This window comes from Schistocerca gregaria, chromosome 5 (assembly GCF_023897955.1).
Source record: "Schistocerca gregaria isolate iqSchGreg1 chromosome 5, iqSchGreg1.2, whole genome shotgun sequence".
Classification (NCBI taxonomy): domain Eukaryota; kingdom Metazoa; phylum Arthropoda; class Insecta; order Orthoptera; family Acrididae; genus Schistocerca; species Schistocerca gregaria.
This window is the reverse complement of record NC_064924.1, coordinates 670,844,402-670,868,442: the sequence shown is the minus strand read 5'-3', so window position 1 is coordinate 670,868,442 and position 24,041 is coordinate 670,844,402. Positions and strand designations below refer to the sequence as shown.

At 41.9% G+C, this 24,041-nt stretch overlaps 1 protein-coding gene across 13 annotated transcripts in view; it reads right to left on the bottom strand.

Annotated features, from left to right (window-relative positions):
- LOC126272091 (voltage-dependent L-type calcium channel subunit beta-1) overlaps positions 1–24,041 on the bottom strand; it is a 2,208,268-nt gene that overhangs the window by 497,810 nt on the left and 1,686,417 nt on the right. Inside the window, exon 2 of one of the 13 annotated variants that reach the window (XM_049974667.1) lies at positions 5,179–5,253. The exons of the other annotated variants lie outside the window; for them this stretch is intronic. Within the exon in view, the coding sequence (XP_049830624.1) occupies positions 5,179–5,193 (15 nt within the window). The 5' untranslated portion in view covers positions 5,194–5,253. The remainder of the gene's footprint in view (positions 1–5,178; positions 5,254–24,041) is intronic. 13 annotated transcript variants of the gene reach the window in all.

Here is a 24,041-nt window from a genome sequence, read left to right as displayed (position 1 = left end):
TTTTTATTCAGTTAATTGATTTAAATGTGTTCTTTTAATTCCATTCCTTTGTCACATTATTTTAATCACTGAATGAACTTTTTCATTTGTCTCATTTTTTTCTTTATATCATTATTTTTCCAATCGGAATTTTTGTGATCATGAATCTGTTACAATATTCAATTACCTGAAAACTCTGATCTATCAGTTAAAAACTAAAAGACGAAATGATACATTTATATTTGTGCAACGGGATAAAAAATGTATTTTTGTTTCAAGACGTGCAATTTTGTTTTGCGCAGTAATTGTCACACAGACATTTAAAATATAACATTAATAGCTATTGAACTACGGATAAAATAACGCAGATGAAAATTTGAATGAAAGATGGGTTATAAGTAAAACGGAACGCCAGCAAAATGAGAAACAGATATAATGAACTCAATAATCTGGACGAAGAAGCAGCGTGATCAAACAACAGAAATTAAATCGAAGTTAATACTTAAATTTAATTAGAAATACATGAACAAATACTTCAGTTGGAGAAAGAATGATATAAATAAAAAAGGAAACAAATGAAAAAAATTATAAGGTGATAAAAATAATGTGACAAAGAATGGAATTTACAAATTATATTTAAATCAATTAATTGAATAAAAATGAGGATCAAAGTCAATTCAATTAAGAAAAAACGTAACCACAATCTCGTGCATGGGATGCTGTCATCCTATGCATTACACCATGCAACCAAACTAAACAAAACAAGTTTCCTAATGCTATTCCGTGTCACACAAAATGCCATATTTTTTCTTTGTCAGTTACTCGTAAACGAGGACCTACCTTGGTGAATCTACATCACCATACAGATAGTTTCAGAAAGTCGATCGCACTGATGGGGACCTTTGATTGGGGGCGGGGGGAAGGGGGGGGGAGGGGAGGGGAGGAGGCGCAGAACGAAGAAATTGTCCGAATCGAAAGGAAATCGGTAGAAGTTATGTACGTATATAGATGTATAGACCAAAAAATTGATTACGATTTCAGACAAATGGATCATTTATTCAAGAGAAAGGGGATCAAAAATTCAGCTAGTCAATAACGCTTAGATTCACATCTGGTCATATGCAATCAGTTATTCAGCATGGCATTTATTGATAGAGTTGTTAGAGTCGTCCTGAGGGATATCGTGCCAAATTCTGTCCAATTGGTGCGGTAGACTGTAAAATCCCGAGCTGGTTGGAGGGTTCCTTCTGTTGTTATCCGCGGCACACCTACAGCAAAGCGGTACGTTGAAAGTTTTCTGCACCGGATTTGTTGCCCTTCATAGGAGGCCATCCTGTGCTTACATTTTAGCCCGCACACGGTGAGAATTGTTACTGCTCGCCTTCGTAGTCGCCAAATCCTACCTCGGCCAGCAAGGTCTCCGGATCTCTCGACATGGAACGTTTGGAGCATTACGTGCTCTTCAACCAGTTCTGGATTTTGACCAACTAACACGCCAACTGAACAGAATACCCCACGATATCCCTCAGGGGAGCACTAGTAACTCTGTCAATCACTACCAAGCTGAATACCTGCTTGCATATGGGCCAGAAGTGGACGAACACGCTACTTATTCAATTTGTAAAACCCTCTCACTTGAATTAATAATTCATTTCTTCTGAAATTTTAATCATTTGTTTGTCTGTACATGTACTTCACATCACATCTATCGATTTCCACCCGATTCGGATAATTCATTCGTGCTGAGTCTTTCTTTTAGGTATTTGGTTCTATGATCATAACCAGAGTATATCTATCATTCTGCAGTGGCGCGCATTCTGCAATGGCGCTTTTGACAGGACCAAGACGTGAATCCGGATCGGCAACGCTCTAATTGGCCTATAATGACACTTATCACAGCCTGTTTAAAGTTTCATTATATCAACTCTTGCAAAATGCACAGAAGCCTACAAGGTGTACCGAAAAGACACCGTGGAGTTTGAAACAGTGGCAGAAAGAAGCTGACGGGCTACGGCTTCGAGACAGCTCGCGAGCAGTCTCCGTATGACTCAGCTGACAACAGCTTCACTTTGAATGCCGATTTTCGGGCTGGAATACTATCATGACACCAGTCTTTAACATTGCGGGAAGTTTCGTTCCTTCATACACTAATTTTCCTTTTAACTACGACAAATATTAAAGGAACACATTTAACGTCAGATTCGTTAGGAGTGTCACTAGGTACTTTGTACAGAAGCAGAGGTCATATCATTTGGGAAGGAAAGAAAGCAAAATTTTAGCTTCGCATCTACGTCATGATTACTACGCGTATGTCAGCAATACTGTATGATGCTGTGAACAGAGCTTCTCCCAATTAAGTCGCGCATCAACCATTGCTTCATTCGTCATAGCTGGAACGGCGTTAACTCTCTCCGATTGGCATCTAGTTCGTTATCAATCTTCTGCCCAGTCCGGCAGAATGTTCGAAGATCTTTGCAAAAGTAGTTTTATCAGCAAAAACATTTAACGTGTTTTATGTTTGTTTTTCGTTCATTTAAACTTCTTCAGTGTTATCAAACACAGGGTGCAGCTGGTACCGTAACAGCTAAGTTATTTTTAGATTTAAATAAAACCTGACCAGGATTCACTGAAGTAACATGGAAACTGTCTCACCAAGATATCCACGTTACTCTGGTATGCTGTACCTCAAAGACCCGTCAGCGAGAGAGTCTGGCCGCAGGCGTCGATCCAATACATCTTCGCAAGAGGGAAATTGTCAAATAGCGAATAGTCTCTTGTTCTTGTACATTCGTACCAACACAAGCTGACAGCACTCGCCATTTGCTGTGTGGAATGTATTAAAATTATCGATTAAAAATAAATAATAAAACATTCACAGTTCTGCATAACAACATCCTACCTGTCACGCTTAGTGACATATTCAAGACAATCGCTGACCTTTAGTGTTTAATATAATGAAAAGAATGTAAATAGACGCTACAGAACAAAATTACGAATTACATTCTCTTAAACTTCAGGGCACGGCAGTTTGTCACCACGCTGTTCTGTGAGTAGTCATTGTTGACACGTACACGCGATGCATGTGATGTTCCGCACAGAATGTAGGGTAATTAATAACCAAAGCCCACATTGAAACGAAATGTATCATCAGTTAACGGGATGTAAATGTGTACAAATAGCTTTTTGTGTATTTTATTTCGTTGGTTCTACTTACCCTCATGAACAATACTCCTCATATTGGCCATTTGGTTCCGGTTGTATGATGTTGGGCTTTTTTAAAAATTGCGTTCTACCTTCCAAATCAACATCAGGCTTTCTCGATAAACAAGGACTTAAGTTTATTGATCTAACGTTGACAATGTAAGTTCAGAATTACTCGCAACTTATTATCAAAATCATCAATATCCGCACCTCGCCATCTGAGGTCTAACCGACGGACAAAGGAGAGTCGGGAAGCACTACATCTCCCCCGTGCAGGTTTCGCTTTTGGCGCAAGATTACGGGCGCGTGGAGATGTCTTCTGAACAGCACGCTTCATGCCTTGGATGTTTGGTGGACAGCGGAAGTGTTTAAACTCAGAACTGTTTTCCTGGAGCCACTCTGTAGCAGTTCTGGACGTGCGGGGTGACACATTGTCCTGCTGCAATTGCCCAAGTCCGTCGGAATGCACAGTGGACATGAATGGATGCAGGTGATCAGATAGGATGATTACGTACGTGTCAAGTGTCAAGGCCATATCTAGACGCATCAGGGGTCCCATATCATTCCAACTGCACACTCTCCACACCATTACAGAGCCTCCACCTGCTTGAACAGTATCTTGCTGACATGCAGGGTCCGTGGATTCATGAGGTTGTCTACATATCCGTTAACGTCCACCCACTTGGTACAATTTGAAACGAGACTTGTCCGACCAGGCAACATGTTCCCAGTTATCAACCGTTCTATGTCGCTGTTGACGGGCCGAGGCGAGGCGTACAGCTTTGTGTCTTTCAGTCATCAAGTGTACACAACTAGGTCTTCGCCTCAAAAAGCCCATATCGATGTTGTTTCGTCGAATGGTCGGACGCTGACATTTGTTGACGGTCCAGTATTGAAATCTAAATCTGACGGTGTGTGGCGGAGGGTACCCTGAGTACCTCTATCGGTTCTCCCTTCTATTCCAGTCTCGTATTGAACGTGGAAAGAAGGATTGTCGGTATGCTTCTGTGTGCGCTCTAATCTCTCTGATTTTATTCTCATGGTCTCTTCGCGAGATATACGTAGGAGGGAGCAATATACTGCTTGACTCTTCGGTGAAGGTATGTTCTCGAAACTTTAACAAAAGCCCGTACCGAGCTACTGAGCGTCTCTCCTGCAGAGTCTTCCACTGGAGTTTATCTATCATCTCCGTAACGCTTTCGCGATTACTAAATGATCCTGTAACGAAGCGCGCTGCTCTCCGTTGGATCTACTCTATCTCTTCTATCAACCCTATCTGGTGCGGCAGCAATTTGTAGAAGGGTGGCACTTCTATCACATTGGACGATTCTCTTCAGTCGTCGTTGATCCCGTTGTTGCAGGATCTTTTTCCGGCCGCAGCGATGTCGGAGATTTGATGCTTTACTTGATTCCTGATATTCACGGTACACTCGTGAAATGGTGGTACGGGAAAGTCCCCACTTCATCGCTACCTCGGAGATACTGTGTCCCATCGCTCTTGCGCCGACTACAACATCATGTTAGGTCACTTAAATCTTGATAGCCTGCCACTGTAGCAGCAGTAACCGATCTAACAACTGCGCCAGACACTTGTCTTACATAGGTGTTGCCGACCGAAGCGCCGTTTTCTGTCTGTTTACATATTTCTGAATCTGAACAAGCATGCCTTTATACCAGTCTCTTTGGCGCTTCTGTGTATTGGTAGAAGCTCGATTACTTAGAAATCCCCATCTTAAACAAGCGACTCTTTTTTGGACACCCTGTAATGGCTACTCTATGTTGACCTCTACTCGAACTTGCCTGTGGTCGCGGAGCATAATTTGCTGGGAGGAATCTTTCTTTTTCGCCGACAATGCTAGCCTGTTTTCGTCGCTTAGAGCCACTGCAAGAAGTTGACTCCCGCAAGCCGCGAAGAGTGCGTGTTGAGCGAGGCGGCGCGCGCTTGGGGGTGCACTACCGGGTCCGGCGGTGAGCTCTACACTGCCAGCTGCTACTCACCCACAGCACATACATCAGGTGGGCAGAAGCGCGCCCATGGCGCCCATCCTATGTACCGGCAACTAGTAGGAAATCCTGAAAAAACAAACGGCTCGCACAGTGCACAGGACACGCAGCCGGCAGGGCGCCGCCCTCCTACCTAGCCTAGCCTACACCTAGGCCTACACCTAGACCTAGAGCAAATGCGAACCCAACTGCGGCACCCAGCTGCCCGCGCCAAGTGGCACACACTGGTTACTTCTTTGGACGATCAAGCACAGCGGCGCGGGCCAGTCATGACTATTTTGGAGCGTAGTACTGACATGAGAGACTGCATTCCTGTAAAGGTTTCTGACAGTGAATCTGTCTTACACAAGGTAAGTTTCTTCACCATCAAGTCACTAATATTATGCTCCGAGCAGTTGTCGCTCTCATAAGTAAGTAACTTAAGTATACTTTTAACTCTTCGTTTCTCCGATTTATGGTGTCAGTCTAAAACATTGGCTTTATGAGATACTACAAAAATTAATAATGTTTTCCAATTGTAAATTTACCTTTTATATTTAGATCAGAACCGTTTATACAAAAAAGCATAATTATGAATTATTTTATGGTCATTATAATAATTTTATTTGCTTAGTCGCTTATTTAAGGATCACTACAAGCTCAGAACCATTGCGATATTGTTTCCCGTTTCCTTTTTTCATTTAAGCTAGATGTTTTCCATTAATGCACTGTATCTATCACCGTCTTCTTCTGAGTGATTGGCATGAAGTGTTCGCCTCGTATCTCGGAAAGTCATAAACGTCACTACAGCTGTTCTGAAGGTGTAGCTGTTCTGAGCGTATTCCGCGAGTATATCAACACCCTCTAGACATTTTTTGACGTCCACGTATCATGCACTATTTTTTTTTTTTTTACAATTTGTGTCATACATTTTGAACATGTGTTACTCTCATTTGTAATCAATAATTATTAGTATATGGGCATAAAGACGACCTTTACGTATACGCTTTGTGTCAGTAAATTTTTTCGTGTTGTGGAATTGATTTCTTGTTTATTTTTGTACGAAACAAGTTTTCATATTATGTTTCAAGTATACTGTGTAAGATCTTTTCCTCTCAGTCTAATGTCACTAGAAGATACCTCTCAGAAAGGATAAGACACTCGGATGAAAGTGTTGTTATGATTTATCTCCATTATTATTGTTGATGTTTTATTATTATTATAGTATTTTTCGCGATTATACGAATTATTACTATTACTGTTAATGTTATGATGTATAACAGCACTACCCACCCCATACATAATTATGTTTTATTAATTTTAGACATGTAAGACCTTCATTGTTTAAGTATTCCCATACTATTGTCCTATGACAGTTCTTACTATTTAGACTGCACTGATCTCAGCCTCACATCAAGTATTTGCTTTAATAACGAAAAATCAATTTTGAACGGATTGTCTTCACTCAACAAGCATCTGACCCGTAACGTTGACTAATGAATTATATGTTCGCCAAACTATTGAGCAAATTTTTTAGAAGTGTTTTCAATGGCACGGAGTGTGGTTGTGTTTTTCTCACTGCATTAGCAATAACGATGCCATGCGTTGTAACGGCCCGCTGCAAGACTTTCAAGTGGACACCACTGCGGCGACTTGCGTGTCCGTGAGCCAGAGCACCTGGTTTTACCAGGATGTCACCCATCCAAATACTAACGTTGCTTAACTTCGGTGATCGGGCAGTGGTTCTAGTTGTTTTTTGTACTGCGTTGTTACTACAATAATATTTGGAAATGAGGGAAGCAACCTATTTGACATTTACATCTATGAAGTTCCAATAATTTTCTTTATTGTAATTTCAGTCTTGGAGCACAATGGTTATTAGTTATTTTGTGAAAGTCCAGTCTTGGAGCACAATGTTTATTAGCTATTTTGTGAAAATCCAGTCTTGGAGCACAATTTTTGTTAGCTATTTAGTGAAAACTTTTTCTTGACTCTTTCACATCTTGTTTCAGAAATTAAGCCACGACAGTGAACAGTTGCATTTAGTTATGGAAACTCTGAAATTATTATTATTTTTTCTTTCACCAAGAAATTTATTTGGACTACTTACAAAGCTAATACTCTGGTTCGTTGTACGGCTCCGTTTCTTTATCTTTGCAGCAATCCCTCATGCACCACGAAAGAAGTGTCCCAAAGGCTACGAGAACCATTTCTCCTCCGATCATCTCCGTATTTTTCTGTACTTCACATACTGAGACCTACATTTCGCAAAATGTATCTAGCACCCTACCTGTTATTGCGAAATGTTTGCTTCACTTCCTAAGCGTATCTGAACTGACCTTACTTCGTGTCCCTTCGTCAACCTACTTGTTCGCATGTTCTGTAGTAACATGCTTCAGATGTTTTCACGTCACTGTTTCCACCTTTCACGTTTTCAGTTTTCGATGATAATGCTCTATTGCACTGAAAATTCTCAGTATCATGGAAACATTCAGCTTCACGCTTATCATTGAAACTCCCACCAATAGACTCCCTTTTTACAAAACTATTGGATTCTACTAATCGAAAGTAGTTATAGTGTTTAATTTCTTCATTTCTGAAAATGTTAAGCTCATATTACAATTTTAGTACATCTCCATTAATACTCTGATTTATATTGCTTTTTTAAGTCCATTTACTCACTGAAGAATATGTCTGACCAACTCACTAATCCTCTATGAAACATTTTCACCTCCTTTCAGGAAGGTAACATATTCGCCGCCCTGCTAAGTGTTATCGTACCTACTCATATTTCTACTCTACTGACTGCATTACTTTCAGAGTCTTCGATGCTTTCTTGCTATAAAAGCTAAACAACGTGAAAGGTAAGTTTCAGAGATCTGCTGTTTCTGTAACAATTGGTATCTCATATTTACTGTCTTCATGGATTAATATGAATGTTATGAAATAATCTTTCACAGCTTCACCCGTACTTCAATGTGAAATCGCACTGAGTATCATTTATGCTGTCACGCATTTTTGCTCATGTTTGTCGATTTGGAGTGTGGTTAAAGATACAGTCAACAAAGTGATCCTTACATTTATTATTTAATGGACTGTCCGTTTCAGGAAAAGTAGTTTCTGAAATTTTATCAATCTCTTAACGTGGAGTAAAGAACAACTGAAATTCCTGAGATGTTAACATGTATTTTTGTACGACACCTGCTGCAACAGGGCACATTCAACAGGAGGAAACCCTGACGTTTCTCAGCGTCCTGGGATCGGTGACACAGAGCCAGACTCTGACCGTTGTTCCCCTTCTGTTATTTCGCTCCCCTTTTAGTTTATCCTTCGTCTTCTCTTCGCATTTCCATTTTATTTCTGGGCGCATGTTAATAGCTAAGTAGCTCATCAGTTTATTTACAAAAAAATCTTTACTCTGGCTGTAGCTTGCAGTATCTGAAACTGCTGAAGTATTATTAATTCTTAATCCATAGAAGTTCCTTTTTTCTTTTTCAACAGAATAAAAAAAATCCTGTAGATAATTTTAAGCTGGTTCGAGACAGCTGAAGGCATTATTGACAAAGACCGACCGAGAAATGAAGGAACCATTTTGTGCTTAAGTACTTATAATCTCAGTTGGTTTGCTGTACCGTTGTTTGCTGTGTGGAACGTTTACTCAAAATTACTATAGCAATCCATCTTATCACAGCCTTATCGTAACACAACGTGTTCTCCGGAAGTCTCTGTCCCTCACTTTCACTCACTCACTCTCTCTCTCTCTCTCTCTCTCTCTCTCTCTCTCTCTCTCTCTCTCTCTCTCACACACACACACACACACACACACACACAACCTACCTATCTACTTCCTCAATTCTATCTTCCTTTCTGAGTCATTCAACTATTTTCATCATTCTCGGGTCTTTGTGTTAGCCAGTTCCCTTGCTTTTATTTTTTACACAGTCATCACTTGACTGATTCAGTCATGCAACTACACAAATTTTATTAGCTGCTATTACTTCAGTTGTTTTAGAAGCGGTTCTGTCCTCCTGCTGTCTACTACTGCGTAGTTCCATTCCTTCAAAACAATTTCAGACTTTGGTCACAAAAAATATTAGTCTTTGGTAAGGAAACAGCCTTCCACAGGTTTGAAGCAAGTTCTTTCCAGTTCGTTTTCGTCGTGCCATCGTCACGTACTCCTGATCGTATTCGAAATGAGAAGGAGTTATCGGCAATACTGTAATATTACTTTTGTCTCATATCCACAATTAAATTGAATCGAGCACGAAATAGCTTCCTGGAATGAACTCCGTCTACTCTACTGCGATAGTTTCAGTAATTTACTACTCTTCATTATGGGTGTTTAATTATTTCCCCACGTACGTCATTTATAATTTAGAGCTCAAGAGTATCTTAGGCAAATTTTAGTGCACTAGTTCCTCATTACTGATACGTGCAAGCAAATTTCCATTCTTGGTCATCTCTACACTACTTCTGAAATATAAAGCTTACCAAGTGAAAGTTAAATGGATATTTGGCACGAAGAAGAACGACAAATTCACGTCTTTGTGGGTTCAGCGAAGAGTGTTTATAGATTTCACGTTTAAGGTGTTATATAATAGCATTTTGGATTTAGTTATTTATGTAGATATTTACATTTACTTAAGTTAGTTTAGATGTATATTATAAATACCTGTAAATTTTCCAACCTTGCCTAATATTAATAATATGTAAGAGTGTACAACTCAATACATATGTATTACATCCTCCTTGAATTTTAATTCATTTCTTAGAAACATAGATATGTTGATTTGCGACGCACATGAAAATAAATTTCATTTCTGAAAGTAAAAAAGTTAAGTGCAGACGAGTCTTGGGGTAATATTATTGCATCAATAGTCGTAATATCTTGGACTTATTACGTTTTGCCGCTGTCAAGGTTCGCATTCGCAGCTAATTTTCGTTACCAACTGAGCATGCATCAGGTGGAAAAGGATTACAGGATTATTACAGATAGAAAGCAGGGTTGCATCGTGTAATGTGCGCTTACGTCAAATATGTGATGTACGTGGTAAATTTCCAAATATTCAGTGGCATAAAGAGAAAATCAACACGAGAAAAACCAAAGACCCATGATATTCAACAAAACAGAAGGCACTTGAAGTTCCGATTGTCTGTTGTGCAGAGAGAGAGAGAGAGAGAGAGAGAGAGAGAGAGAGAGAGAGAGAGAGAGAGAGAGAGAGAGAGGAGTAAGGAATATGAGGGGTAATGAGGGAAGAGGAGAGAAGTAAGGGTAATAAAGAGCCAAACTGGCAGGTGTGGGTGTTGTCAGCTCCAAAAGGTTGGAATGCCTTTCTGAATTGTTCCGAGAACAGGCAAGTTTACGACTAGAGGACCGTGACCTGGAGGCTGTAAGGAGAGAGAATAAAGAACAGCTATTATATTTGTTGTATATGTACGGAAGGAGCCATAACAGACTTGGTATGGTTTCTTCTCACTGATCACTCATGCCGTAGACATGTTTCGTAAAGCGAAACATGGAGCATGTTATTAGCGAGAGGTGTACGGCATCTCCGACATAATACAAAATTCTATCACATATGTACGTCTCGGTTGCAACTAGTAACATAACGTTCGTTAGATTTCATAGACATTTCAATGTTGTCGACAGATTTGCTGTACTGTTTCTGCTAGCAGCTTTTGATCTACATATCGTAGTTATTTTTTACAATAGAACTATTCGATTTTTAACAGCATTATTGAAGTCTTAAAACATGATAACAGTGATATGGAGCTTGTTAATGTTTGTATGGAAACGTTTGTCAAAAAAGTGGGACATTGTTCGCTGCAAAGGCTAAGGTTGCCGACAAAGCATTCGTTATGAACCGCATTTGTTGTTTACGTAGCTGTAGAGGCCAAACAGAGCGGCAGTCCTTGCTGCCGTATTATCATACTCCCCGCATCTTTTTGCTAACAGTGTCACTTCAAAGAAAAACATGCGCCAAATCAATGGACTGCTCTTTCCAACAGCTTCCAACGTCCTTCAATGAAGAACCTGTTTCCATTTAGAAAACCATAGCTGATTGTCTTGGAATAAATAAAATTGTCATATTTTTATGTACAACTATATATACTCGGAAACCGTCATTCGGAAGCTCTGAGTATATTAAGATGTGTCTGAGGTGTCTGCTTTAAGTTGGGCACTCTGCACTATTTAATCGATACGTCATTATCGATTTGTAATGCGTCAGTATAGTAATAACCATGCGACTGAGACAATGCTCTCGTGTCGGAAGTTGGGCACCCTTGTCGCCGTGGTGAGTTTTAAATGTCAACAACGGAGTATTGATTCTGTACTCGAAATAAAATTGATGTTCTATGCGTTTTGATCTGTATGGGTTTGAAAATACAGACAAACCATGCATCCCTGAGACCGTCGCTAGGTGAAATCTGCCATCATTCCTTGCTTCGTTGGTGTTCATCCGTCAGCATAACAAGTTTCTTTTTGCGATTGCTGGTTTTGGTTTATATGATGAATTATCTTCTGATATTCCACTGTATTCGTCGTTGGTTTATTTGATACGAATATCGTATGGTATGCTTCGTGTAACGGTATGTCAAACATTGTATACGATATGGATTTGACATTGCGTTTACGCAGAACGGTAACTGCTAAAATCGCTAGTGTCTTGACGGATAAAAAGTGCTCTCTTAAAACACACTATATTTCGATATGTCTCCGAGTGGATCGGCGCAGGACGGAATATAAATACGGAACCTCACCACGATGACCGTCACTCCTAAAAAGAAAGATAAACTTGCTCTCACACCAAAATCGTATCCACGAAACTAATACGACATATTTCTTTCATAGTCAAATCGATGTATCGACTAGCACACTAATCAATAAATTTTCTGTGTAACTGAAAAAGCAATATTAGTTAGTCTTTCTGATGACTAACAGGCTCAAGCAATCGTATATTATCACCATACACTAACTTGTGGAGAACTGCATTATTAGTGGTCGCAAAGGAACATTCTTAGTAGCACATTGTCGTAAATTTGGATCGATGGAGGCAATGGCACAAGCCTCTGAAGTTATGAAGAGTTTTCATGGCCTCGCTGTTTTATGTGGCAAGCAGTTTGGAATTCATAACTCGAGTAAAACAACGTCACAATAACATGCAGCTGAGATCGAGTAAGTTTTCAAATTTCAGTGTCGTAATTCAAGCTCGTCGCAGACGATTTCCGCACGTCAGTGATGGCCCATTAAGAGCGACATGTGTTCGCTATATATTCACGTTTACTAATGCTACCCACTGCACTCATGAACATACACTCCTGACTCATAATAGGAGAAATCGGCTGCCTCTCGCTTGTCAAGGTAAAATGCGACTCGCGTCGATAGTGACGAAATCTGAAGGCACAGAGGTTTTGGTTGGTTGGTTTAAAAGAGAGGGGGGGGGGGGGGGGGAGGGACCAAACTAAGAGGCCACGAGTGTGAGAATAAAACGGGCAGAAGTTTTAAATAACTAAAAAATGAGTATCGATGCAACTGAATTACCGATCTCGTTGACGTCCGAATGAAATGCGCAACAGAATTTAATAATGTGTCAGTTTAGCAGAAGTCTAGGTGAAAGTTTGAGACAAGTGTTTCATTTTTGTTTCTGAGTAGCGAATGAAAGTTTAACTGTAAGTCGAGTTTCAAATTTGGTTTATTATTTCCGGTACTAGCCCGGTATTTGCAAACAGTTCTGTTCAAATTTTCATCGTTATTGACTTGTAAATTTATCTTTTATCTTTAAACTTATGAACGCATTATTATCCACTAAGCAATTGTCTGAGGCGCTCTAAGATGAAACGGAACATTGACACTCGTTCTAAAGCAGTAAACTGTTTGCCAGATGTTTACGAAATACATTAAAAGACCGTACTACTTTTGTTTCGTACGCTGAATGTAAGTGGAATAAAATATCCTAAATTTCAACGTCCCACTGTTTGCAGAATGAGTGTTCTGCACTACAGTGACATGATAAAACCAGTGAGGTACATGCTAATATCGTGTCAGACCACCATCTGCGCAGAGCAGTGCAGCAACCCGACGTGGCGTGGGCTCAAAACGTCGCTGTAAGTCCTCTGCAAAATTAAGTGACCCAAGCTGCTTCTATAGCCGTCCATAATTGCGAAGGTGTTGCCATAAATGTTCGATGGGATTCGTGTCGGGCTATCCGAGTGCCTAATCGCTCCTTTTATTTGTCCGCAATGTTGTTCAAGCCACCTGCGAACAATTGCGGCTCGGTGACATGACCGTCCACAAAAATTACACCGTTGTCTGGGAATATATGATCCATGACTGGCTGCAAACAGTCTCCGAGTAGCCGAACATAGCCAGAACTCACTCCAATCCGTGTGAACACAACCCCCACAAATAAGCGGTTACTAACAGCTTGCACAGTGCCTTGTTGACAACTTGGATCCATTACTTCGTCGGGCCTGCGTCCCTTGACCTCCTACTAACTGAAGTTGGGACTCATCTAATCAGGTCAGGGTTTTCCAGCCCTGTAGGGTCCAACCGATACGGCCAAGAGCCCAGGAGGGTCGAGGGAGGCTATGTCGTTCTGGTAGTAAGGGCACTAACGTCGGTCGTCTGCTGCCACAGCCCATTAATCAAAATTTCGTCGCTCTGTCGTAACGGCTACTTTCGTCGTACGTCCGACGTTGGTTTCTGTGGCTCTTTCAAGCAGTGCTGTTCGTCTGTTGTCATTAACAACCCCACGCAAACGCTGCGCTCTCGGTCTTTAAGTGAGGGCCGTCGATAGCTGCGTTTTTGGTAGTGAGAGCACACTCTTGACACTGGGGATCTCGGAGTATTGAATTTCCTAACGACTTCCGAAATAGAACGTCTCATGCGCCGAGCTCCAACTACCATTCCGCGTTTAGAGTCTGCTAACTCCTGTCGTGCGCGCGTCGGAAACCTTCTCACATCAATACGCTGAGTACAAATGAAAGCTCCGCCGATGTACTGTCTTTTTATACATTGTGTACGCGACACTACCGATATTTGTATATGAGCATATCTTAATTCCATGACTTCTGTCTCCCCTGTGTACAATGGAGTGTGTGCTCTAATTGGCTCTTGAGGGTTTAAAACTACGTATCGGAGCGAAAGCAGGTCGCTCATTTGATGGAATGTCAGAAGCAAAGAGAGGTTTGATGTCAGCTTCGTTTCATAAAAGATAGCGAGAGTAGCAGACATGAAACCGGAAGTAGAGAACGTGGCCCAGCAGCAGGTCTGAAACGCCTCCCAAGCACTCGCGGCAAGACGTCAGCCACCGTCTTGCGTGAGCGCCGCGGCCACCTTGGAGTGCTGTAGGCGGTGCGCAGCTGGTATAGGCGGCCATCTTCCCCTGCCCCGCAGTCCTAAGTCACGGTAATGAAGTGCGTCCATCGACTGTATCGAACCGGAACCGTAAGATGGGCTGACGTGGAGCCATGACAGAATGGCAGAGAGGTGGTACAGATTTTGTGCGTTCCCATTACCGCACCGTCACTGAAGTTATCCGATATTTCGGTACATTAACGGACTGCCGAATGTGTCTACAAGTAATGGTGTACCACTGGCGGCTATGATACACGACGTAAGAACAGCGGTCGTAAAAACATCCTAACCGACAGGGGCCGGACACCAGTGTCACGCTTGTTCAGTGATAATCGGATTCAAATCCGACAGAAAATTATGGTATCGGCGGATGGAGATCTATCACAGTCAGTTTCCGAGACTCAGTTGTGAGTGGAACTGTGAACAAGACACATTTGCAGACGTATACCTCACAAAAGACGCGTGACTGCTACGGTCGCAGGTTCGAATCCTGCCTCGGGAATGAATGTGTGTGATGCCCTTAGGTTAGTTAGGTTTAAGTAGTTGTAAGTTCTAGGGGGCTGATGACCTCAGATGTTAAGTCCCATAGTGCTCAGAGCCATTTGAACCAACTACCAAAAATGATGCACAAAATCAGCGTTTCTAATGTTTTCCTGTCAAGACTGAACTCCTACTTCTGAACTATGAAGAATCATCCACTCAATACAAATGTGAACAGTATGATCACTTTTGACCTAAGGCAGTTTAAAAGAAAATTACATTTTTGTCGGCAAAGGAGGGAAGAAAAGGTTCACGTGTGAAATCCAGTTGAATAAATGCGGCGGAACCGTTTTGGTTAGTAGTTCATAGTGTCTTTAGTGCAGGCAATAGGTGGTTCAAACATACCTGAGGTAGAAGAAATTTTTTTCTACCGAATAAAGAAGGTAGTTGAACTTTGTGGGAGCGAGCAGGTTTGATCACGTGACTGTGCGATTCTTTGTGTGTGTTCAGAGGGAGAGCACAGTGCGGTGTTGGGCATGATCCCTCCGTTGGAGCAGGTCGCTAAGTCTGAGTCCACGTGCTGCTTTTGCGACGAGAGTGCAAGGTGCTCCAATGGTTTCATCCTCTCCACAACTTTTCGTCTCCACGCAGAAGAGTTAAAAGGTGACGATGTACACCACCTATTTAAAAAGCAACCACGAAGACGGATTTGGCCTGTGGAAAGAGAGGTTCAAATGGCTCTGAGCACTATGGGACTCAACTGCTGTGGGAAAGAGAGGACTAAGATAATAACAAACATTTCTCACTTGGATCTTTCTAAATGAGAAATAAGGGAGCTCATGAATGTTTACCATACTCAACCCGTGAGTACCAAATTCCATGTTGTCGTCTTTGTTTTCGTCCTCTTTTTCTTCCGCAGCCGCAGATATACAGCGTGTTTCAAAGATGACCGGTATATTTGAAACGGCAATACAAACTAAACGAGCAGCGATAGAAATACAGCGTTTGTCGCAATATGCTTGGGACAACAGTACATTTTCAGGCAGACAAACTTTCAAAATAACAGTAGTTACAATTGTCAACAACAGATGGCGCTGCGGCCTGGGAAACTCTATAGTACGATATTTTCCACATATCCACCATGCGTAGCAATAATATGGCGTACTCTCTGAATGAAATTACCCGAAACCTTTGACAACGTGTCTGGCGGAATGGCTTCACATGCAGATGAGATGTACTGCTTCAGCTGTTCAATTGTTTCTGGATTCTGGCGGTACACCTAGTCTTTCAAGTGTCCCCACAGAAAGAAGTCACAGGGGTTCATGTCTGGCGAATAGGGAGGCCAATCCACGCCGCCTCCTGTATGTTTCGGATAGCCCAAAGCAATCACACGATCATCGAAATATTCATTCAGGAAATTAAAGACGTCGGCCGTGCGATGTGGCCGGGCACCATCTTGCATAAACCACGAGGTGTTAGCAGTGTCGTCTAAGGCAGTTTGTACCGCCACAAATTCACGAAGAATGTCCAGATAGCGTGATGCAGTAATCGTTTCGGATCTGAAAAATGGGCCAATGATTCCTTTGGAAGAATTGGCGGCCCAGACCAGTACTTTTTGAGGATGCAGGGACGGTGGGACTGCAACATGAGGCTTTTCGGTTCCCCATATGCGCCAGTTCTGTTTATTGACGAAGCCGTCCAGGTAAAAATAAGCTTCGTCAGTAAACCAAATGCTGCCCACATGCATATCGCCGTCATCAATCCTGTGCACTATATCGTTAGTGAATGTCTCTCGTGCAGCAATGGTAGCGGCGCTGAGGGGTTGCTGCGTTTGAATTGTGTATGGATAGAGGTGTAAACTCTGGCGCATGAGACGATACGTGGACGTTGGCGTCATTTGGACCGCAGCTGCAACACGGCGACGGAAACCCGAGGCCGCTGTTGGATCACCTGCTGCACTAGCTGCGCGTTGCCCTCTGTGGTTGCCGTACACGCTCGCCCTACCTTTGCAGCACGTTCATCCGTCACGTTCCCAATCCGTTGAAACTTTTCAAACGGATCCTTTATTGTATCGCTTTTCGGTCCTTTGGTTACATTAAACCTCCGTTGAAAACTTCGTCTGGTTGCAACAACACTGTGTTCTACGCGGTGGAATTCTAACTCCAGAAAAATCCTCTGCTCTAAGGAATAAACCATGTTGTCCACAGCACACTTGCACGTTGTGAACAGCACATGCTTACAGCAGAAAGACGACGTACAGAATGGCGCACCCACAGACTGCATTGTCCTCTCTATCTTTCACATCACTTGCAGCGCCATCTGTTGTTGAAAATTGTAACTACTGTAATTTCGAAAGTTTGTCCGCCTGAAAATGTACTGTTGTCCCAAGCATATTGCAACAAACGGTGTATTTCTATCGCTGCTCGTTTAGTTTTTATTGACGTTTCAAATATACCAGTCATTTTTGAAACACCCTGTACAAGCTTTATAGGTTAAATACCATCTTTCACGACTGTAATGAAACTCTTAGACTAAACGCGCTCCGCTTTATTCCAAAGCATCTTCAGTCCTGAGGTTTTGTGACGCCAGCGAAACGCACCTTCTCAAAATACATATTCATTTTTAATTATCCTGCTGCAATCAGATGATCCAGAAAAAGAAGGAGCGTTGTAGATCGACTCCTCGTCGATACTGAAGCCATTCCAGACGGAATACAGGCTCAGTTACCACAAACTTGTTTATTACTATATCTACGTGGTCATTACTGCCTGTGTTCAAAACTGTCCGACGATTTGTCCTCAACATGTACACAGACAATCTACACGAGGAGATTATGCAAGTATTTTGCAATGAGAAAGGTATTTGGGGAGATACCGTAAAATACTCGATGCTACACTGAGCAAGAATGTTGTTAAAAATACAGAAAATTGAACCTGCGTAGAAAATCGTCAGATGGACCACCACTATGCTTTCTACGTTTCGTGCTACTACATAGGACGTTCAAGAAGAAACAGACCGGAGGTTGTAAAATGAAAACCTCTGAAGAGACCGTAGAATCCTATTGCCTACGGAAGAAGGTGTGATACCAGTGAGAGCGTTGAGGTCCCAAACTTGCCGCTAGAGGGATCTGGGTGCACAGCACGTGGCGACAGGGTGAACACGTGGGCGCATCGACCGTCCACTGCACTGAGTCGTGCTGAAAACAGCGAAATGGACGCTTCAAAAGATGACGCTAAGGGTAGCAGTGTGTTTCGTTAGAGCGGAAGGAATGCGAGGAACGGAAAGTCATCGAAGGATGGCGCAAGTGTATGGAGAGCATTGCATGTCCGTTGCAATTCCGACGCTCAATCCAGCCTCTGGGACAGTGGCTCCCACCGTAACTCAACCGATCTTCAATGATGAGAGCATCCACCTGCTGGACAATGTGGACAATGGTATCCGTAGCGCGGTGTGGCGTTCCAGACCGTGCGTCATCCTCCAATGACATCCGCCCTTCCATGAATCACTTGTGTCACGCCCTGATCCTCGCAATACAGAAGCAGTTTTATCCGCACAATTGTGCCGGTCTCCGATGAATCTCCTTTCCCCGCACTTCTTGCTCTGAAAGGGAACGCACCACACCCCTTTGATCTTCTTCTGAAGCCTCAGTTGTCGTCGCGCGCGTCCGCATCTATGACCCCCTAGCAGCGGGTCTGGGGCCTAAGGACTCTTATAGGGACCACGTCCTACATAAGTAGTGCTTTTACGACCCCATTCAGCAGATTTCATTTTACATCCCTCGTCTCTGTTTTCTCATGATTCTTATATTAGAGTTTCAGTAGCCAAAGAAAGAACTTATCCTAACCAAAGAGACTAGAGTTCTAGTTTTATTACACTGTACCTCAGTTATACACCAGAAGTGTGAACTTAACACCAGAAAGACCAAGGAAACCCAAGTTTTCTTCTGGAAAGCGCCAAATCAGCTACCTTTATTATACATACGCTAATGAGCAAAATGTTAGGACCACCTTCTTAGTAACGCGGAAGGCAATACGGAAGCGATTCTGCGTTGCACAGATTCGGCAAGTACTTGGCAGGCTTCTGGAGTTATGTAGCAAAAAATGCCTCTGAGCACTATGGGACTTAACCTCTGAGGTCATCAGTCGCTTGGAACTTAGAACTACTGAACCCTAACTAACCTAAGGACATCACACACATCCATGCCCGAGGCATGATTCGAACGTGCGACCGTAGCGGTCGCGCGGTTCCAGACTGTAGCGCCTAGAACCGCTCGGCCACTTCGGCCGGCAGATATGTAGCACCAGATGTCTTCGCATAGGTGACGCAATGCCATTGAGGTACAGGTCGGTGGTTTGTGGGAGAGCAGTTGGCGCCTAATAGCGTCCCAGTAGTGTTTCATGGGGTTCAGACCAGGCGAATTTGGTGGCTAATAAATCAACATGAGCTCACTGTTGTGTTCGTCAAACCACTGTAGCACGATTCCGGTCTTGTGACACGTACATCTATCCCGCTTGAGCGTCTATGTGATAAATGTTTACGTAATCATTAGCTTATATTGTCGTTCCTTGATAATTTCGTAGACAATGCGGTTTCCGATCGCTGGTCGTTCACGCTAGTATCTCGATGTACGTGCTTCAGCTCTGCCCTCCACTGACTACATACGTTTAATTTTTGACGAAATTGGTTGCATACTACGTCTTGTACCATACGGGAGTATCAATAGTGATTTTCTTCTTCACTTTTTCGTGTATATTTAATACAAATTTCAGTCTAACATTACTTATTCCAACGAAGATAATGACTTTCGCAGTGATCAGCACAATGTTTACAATCTCAGACCTGTGTAAATAAACAGATCAAACAAGAAACTTGCTCGTTCGTTGTTGTGTCATCAATATTTACTTCTAATGTAAGGCACAGTTGCAGTGTTCAACGACATCTAGGGTGAAGAAGACTGTCCGGTTCAGAGTTATGACTGGAATTCAATTATCAAAGGGCTGCTCTCTCACTGCTGACTCATAGAAAGTGGAATACATCTACAGGAATTGTAATAACTTTCGACTAAGCTTTAGTGAAGAAAAATTCTTTAAAATGAAATATTTTTAGTTTCGAACATACTTTTTTATCTGAACGACTAAGTTAAAAAATTTCAGCCGAACTGTCAATAATATTGTTGTACTGAACTCCCATGTATAAAACCGTTTCAAACTTCTGGTTATTTTAAAAATGTGTTAAATATTGGTCATCAATCAGATAAGCCATGAGAAGTTTAGAAAAGGATTGAAATTATGTTTAAAGTTTGTTGCTAGCCAACAAGTGCTCAAATTCTCAAATAGTGGATTAATATAATCTGAGTATCTGCGCGCACCGAGTTATGATGCCTCATGACAAACAGTTTCAAACTGTAATACTTGACTTATTGTCTTAAACATTTAACGTAAGATTATACCTCGTAATGAATAGATTACGACAGCGTTTTATGTTTTTAAATTCGGTCAACAACTATAAGAAACATTGAAAATAAATTTTTTGTTGCTCTTGAAGCTGTTATGTAGACAACCTACAACGAGGATCGTGAACCATGAATCATGAACCCGGACAGCCGTTTTGTTTACTATACTAATTCCCTCGATGACAAACTACAAGAGAGGAAAATAAACAGCTATCCGGTCGTGTTCAACATCAATTCGCTCTCGGGAAAGTGCGATAGTTCTGTTTTTCGTTGATCGCAAACGCTCTTCGCAGGTCACTCCGGTGACCAGAAAAAAAATGAGCCACTAACTACTTCGTAACTACGAAACAAAACAGACTTTTTGAAATACACCAACTGGTAGTTTTATATGTCGGCTTTTGCTATTGCTCCTTTTATACAAGCGGACATCCCGATTTCCCATGAAATGTATTCGCAGTTGCGAATACGAACTACCATTGGCTGTATATGGGGAGTGAGGACACTGGAAGCTTGCCGCGTGCCAGGACTCGAACCAGAGGTCCTGCTTCACGCGGCAGGTCGCCTTAAGCGCTTTGGCTACCGGTGCACGACTCACGACCACGTTTCACCTTGTGATGGTACTTTAATTACGTAACCATTACGGCACCTCACCTCAACCTCTCGATACCAGCAATATTCTACTGTGTTTCTGTAAAATAGTTAACATATTTCTGTGACAACATTCAGATTTGATTTCATTAATGTAGAGGTATCTCGATACATCGATATGTATATACTGCAATGATATTATTCTTCTGTGTTGTCACTATGATCTTTGACGTACTGGTAACTCTGAATTTTTGGGAGCGTAAGCGGTTTTTAGAGAGTCAACCTATGGTCGTCATGTTAAAAAGACGCAAACTGTAGTCAATTTATGAAATGTGAACTTTAACAGTGAGGAAGATATATTCAAGTATGTTTTATATTGTGAAGTGATGTTTTGGAACGAGTTACGTGATATTGCAACAAAAGTAATAAAAAAGAAGTGTAACTTAAATTCGGAGTGCTGACTACTTTTTTACATCACCATTGTCCTAACTTGCAAAAGTTTCGTCTTCAAGAATGGTTTATGAAACACATAAATAAAACTTTTGAATATCGCAGATTAACAGCTAGTCCTCTTTGCATCCGAGCTTGGAATCATCACCACCTAGATTTTTGACGATTAAGCCATGAGTTCACAACGAGACCAGCGTGGGAAACACGAAAAGATGAGTGCCTAGTTTATCCATTACTTCAAGAAATGACTTTATTAACTGTGCTCTAATGACACCTGCCACATAATATAACTTTGTTGTTGCCTGAAAATGCAATTTTAGCAGCATGAGCAACACTACAATCATAATTAATTTTTTACCTTTGTTGTGTAGGGTTGTTAGAAGCTTTAACTGGAAATGTTTTTCACTGCCAGCTATCCAAGTACGTCGCGCCTCGCTCACTATGAGCCCTGTCCGTATTTTATGTTGACGTCTCTCGTCAATACGGAGAAATGCGTGTTTCACCGCTTTGTTACAGGGCAATCTTTGTTCTTATTCAAACGTAGAACGGTCTGTGATCATTGATCTGGTATAGTGATACCTGTGCTCAACTCCACGACTGCGGAGTGTCAGTCTATTCACTCATTTAAATATACGGAAAGAAAACGAGCAACGCACAATGCGAAGCAAAGTGGAGTACACAACACAATTGATAAGTGTTGCTGTGGTGTTGCTTACTTAGGCTGCCAGCTTCGTGAAGGCGGTAGCTCAGGCACGAACTCTACTGATATTTTAAGCAATCATTACTCTAAACAACCCCACCCAAAATTACAACGTTAAAGTGTCCGCATAATTCCCTCTTTTTGCTTTCGTTGATATTGTTGTGGAACTTGCAAGGAACCTCATGCGTGTGGTGTATTGACTTTTAGCTGTGTACTTTCTCCGTAACAGTGATCAGATCAGGGAATCTCTGTACAAATCAGAACTGAGCTATTTATACTCGTTTTAAGCTCGCCAGGGTGTCCTGTGACGTCATATCCGCAATCGACCACTCCGCACGATCGTAGACTCGAATCGCGTCTCTGTCACTGCCAGTTTAAGTGAAAACTTATCACTAGAGTCCGTTGTTCACTACTATTGGACTATACCATCATGAAACGGAGGACATCGAAAGGGTGCAAAAAAGGGCAGCTCGTTTTGTATTATCGCGTTATAGGGGAGAGAGTGTGGCAGATATGGTAAGCGAGTTGGGATGGAAGTCATTACAGCATAGACGTTTTTCGTCGCGGCGAGACCTTATTACGAAATTTCAGTCACCAACTTTCTCTTCCGAATGCGAAAATATTTTGTTGAGCCCAACCTACATAGGTAGGAATGATCATCAAAATAAAATAAGAGAAATCAGAGCTCGAACAGAAAGGTTTAGGTGTTCGTTTTTCCCGCTCGCTGTTCGGGAGTGGAATAGTAGAGTGATAGTATGATTGTGGTTCGATGAACCCTCTGCCAAGCACTTAAATGTGAATTGCAGAGTAGTCATGTAGATGTAGATGTAGATGTAGAAATGAGGGCGAGTACACCAGTTTGCAAGTATAACCGAGGATTCACGGTATTGCCGTCACATACGCAACCCTGGGCGTGAACATTAATTGTATACCAATAAAATGATCGATCGGTGAATGTTATTCTGTTTGTACCAACATTTGGGGTCATAAACAGTATAGAAAGTTTGTAAGGACGTTGCAGGGCAAGTTGTGCTGAGACATAATTGTTAATAAAGTAATTCGATACGTTGCGCTGTTTCCGAGTTAAATAGCATTGAAGTTGGATAATCAGGCCGCTGCGAGCTCAATTTCAAACTGCCCGCCAGTTACACAATTAGTGTCAGTTGTTCTCACAGCGCAGGTGATAGCGCTCCAGAATGCTCAGACTTTGGCTCGGGTTCGATCCTTACTACCGTCTCATGTCCAATTTTCGTATCGCTCTCTCGTTGGGTTCTATCGAACCAAACGAAGAACACGTTTGGTGATATCGCATCTGGCGGGCCGCTTGATTTTGCACTCAGTTGCCTGATTCGCTAGTTTCAATGCTAATTAACTTGTAAACGGCGCGAGGTATCAATTTTTTCTTAACAACTGTTTCTTAGCAGAACTTACCCTGCAACATTCTTATACATTTCAGAATGTTTGTGTGTGTGTGTGTGTAAAATTGTTTCGAGGAATGCTATAAATTTATTTTAATATTTGACCTATACTCAGAGTATGGCAAATAACTACGTTGACATACACAGTCTTTCGACACATTACCAGGTTTGCGATGTCAGTGGAAGCAAACAGCTCACGAGGACGAAGGGTGTTCAGTAAACGGTGGTTAGTTACGAAAATAAACTTACAGCAGTCTTCGAGAAAGTTACAGAAATGAATGATAAGTTACACAACTCGCCATTAACCCATAAACGCAAGTTACCATGACCGAAAGAAAACACAAGTAGCACTCTTTTTGGTTTCAGGGGCATGATACGGACGTTTCCATATGCTGTGTTTTCGTTTGACGAAGCACATATGTTTTCTCTTCG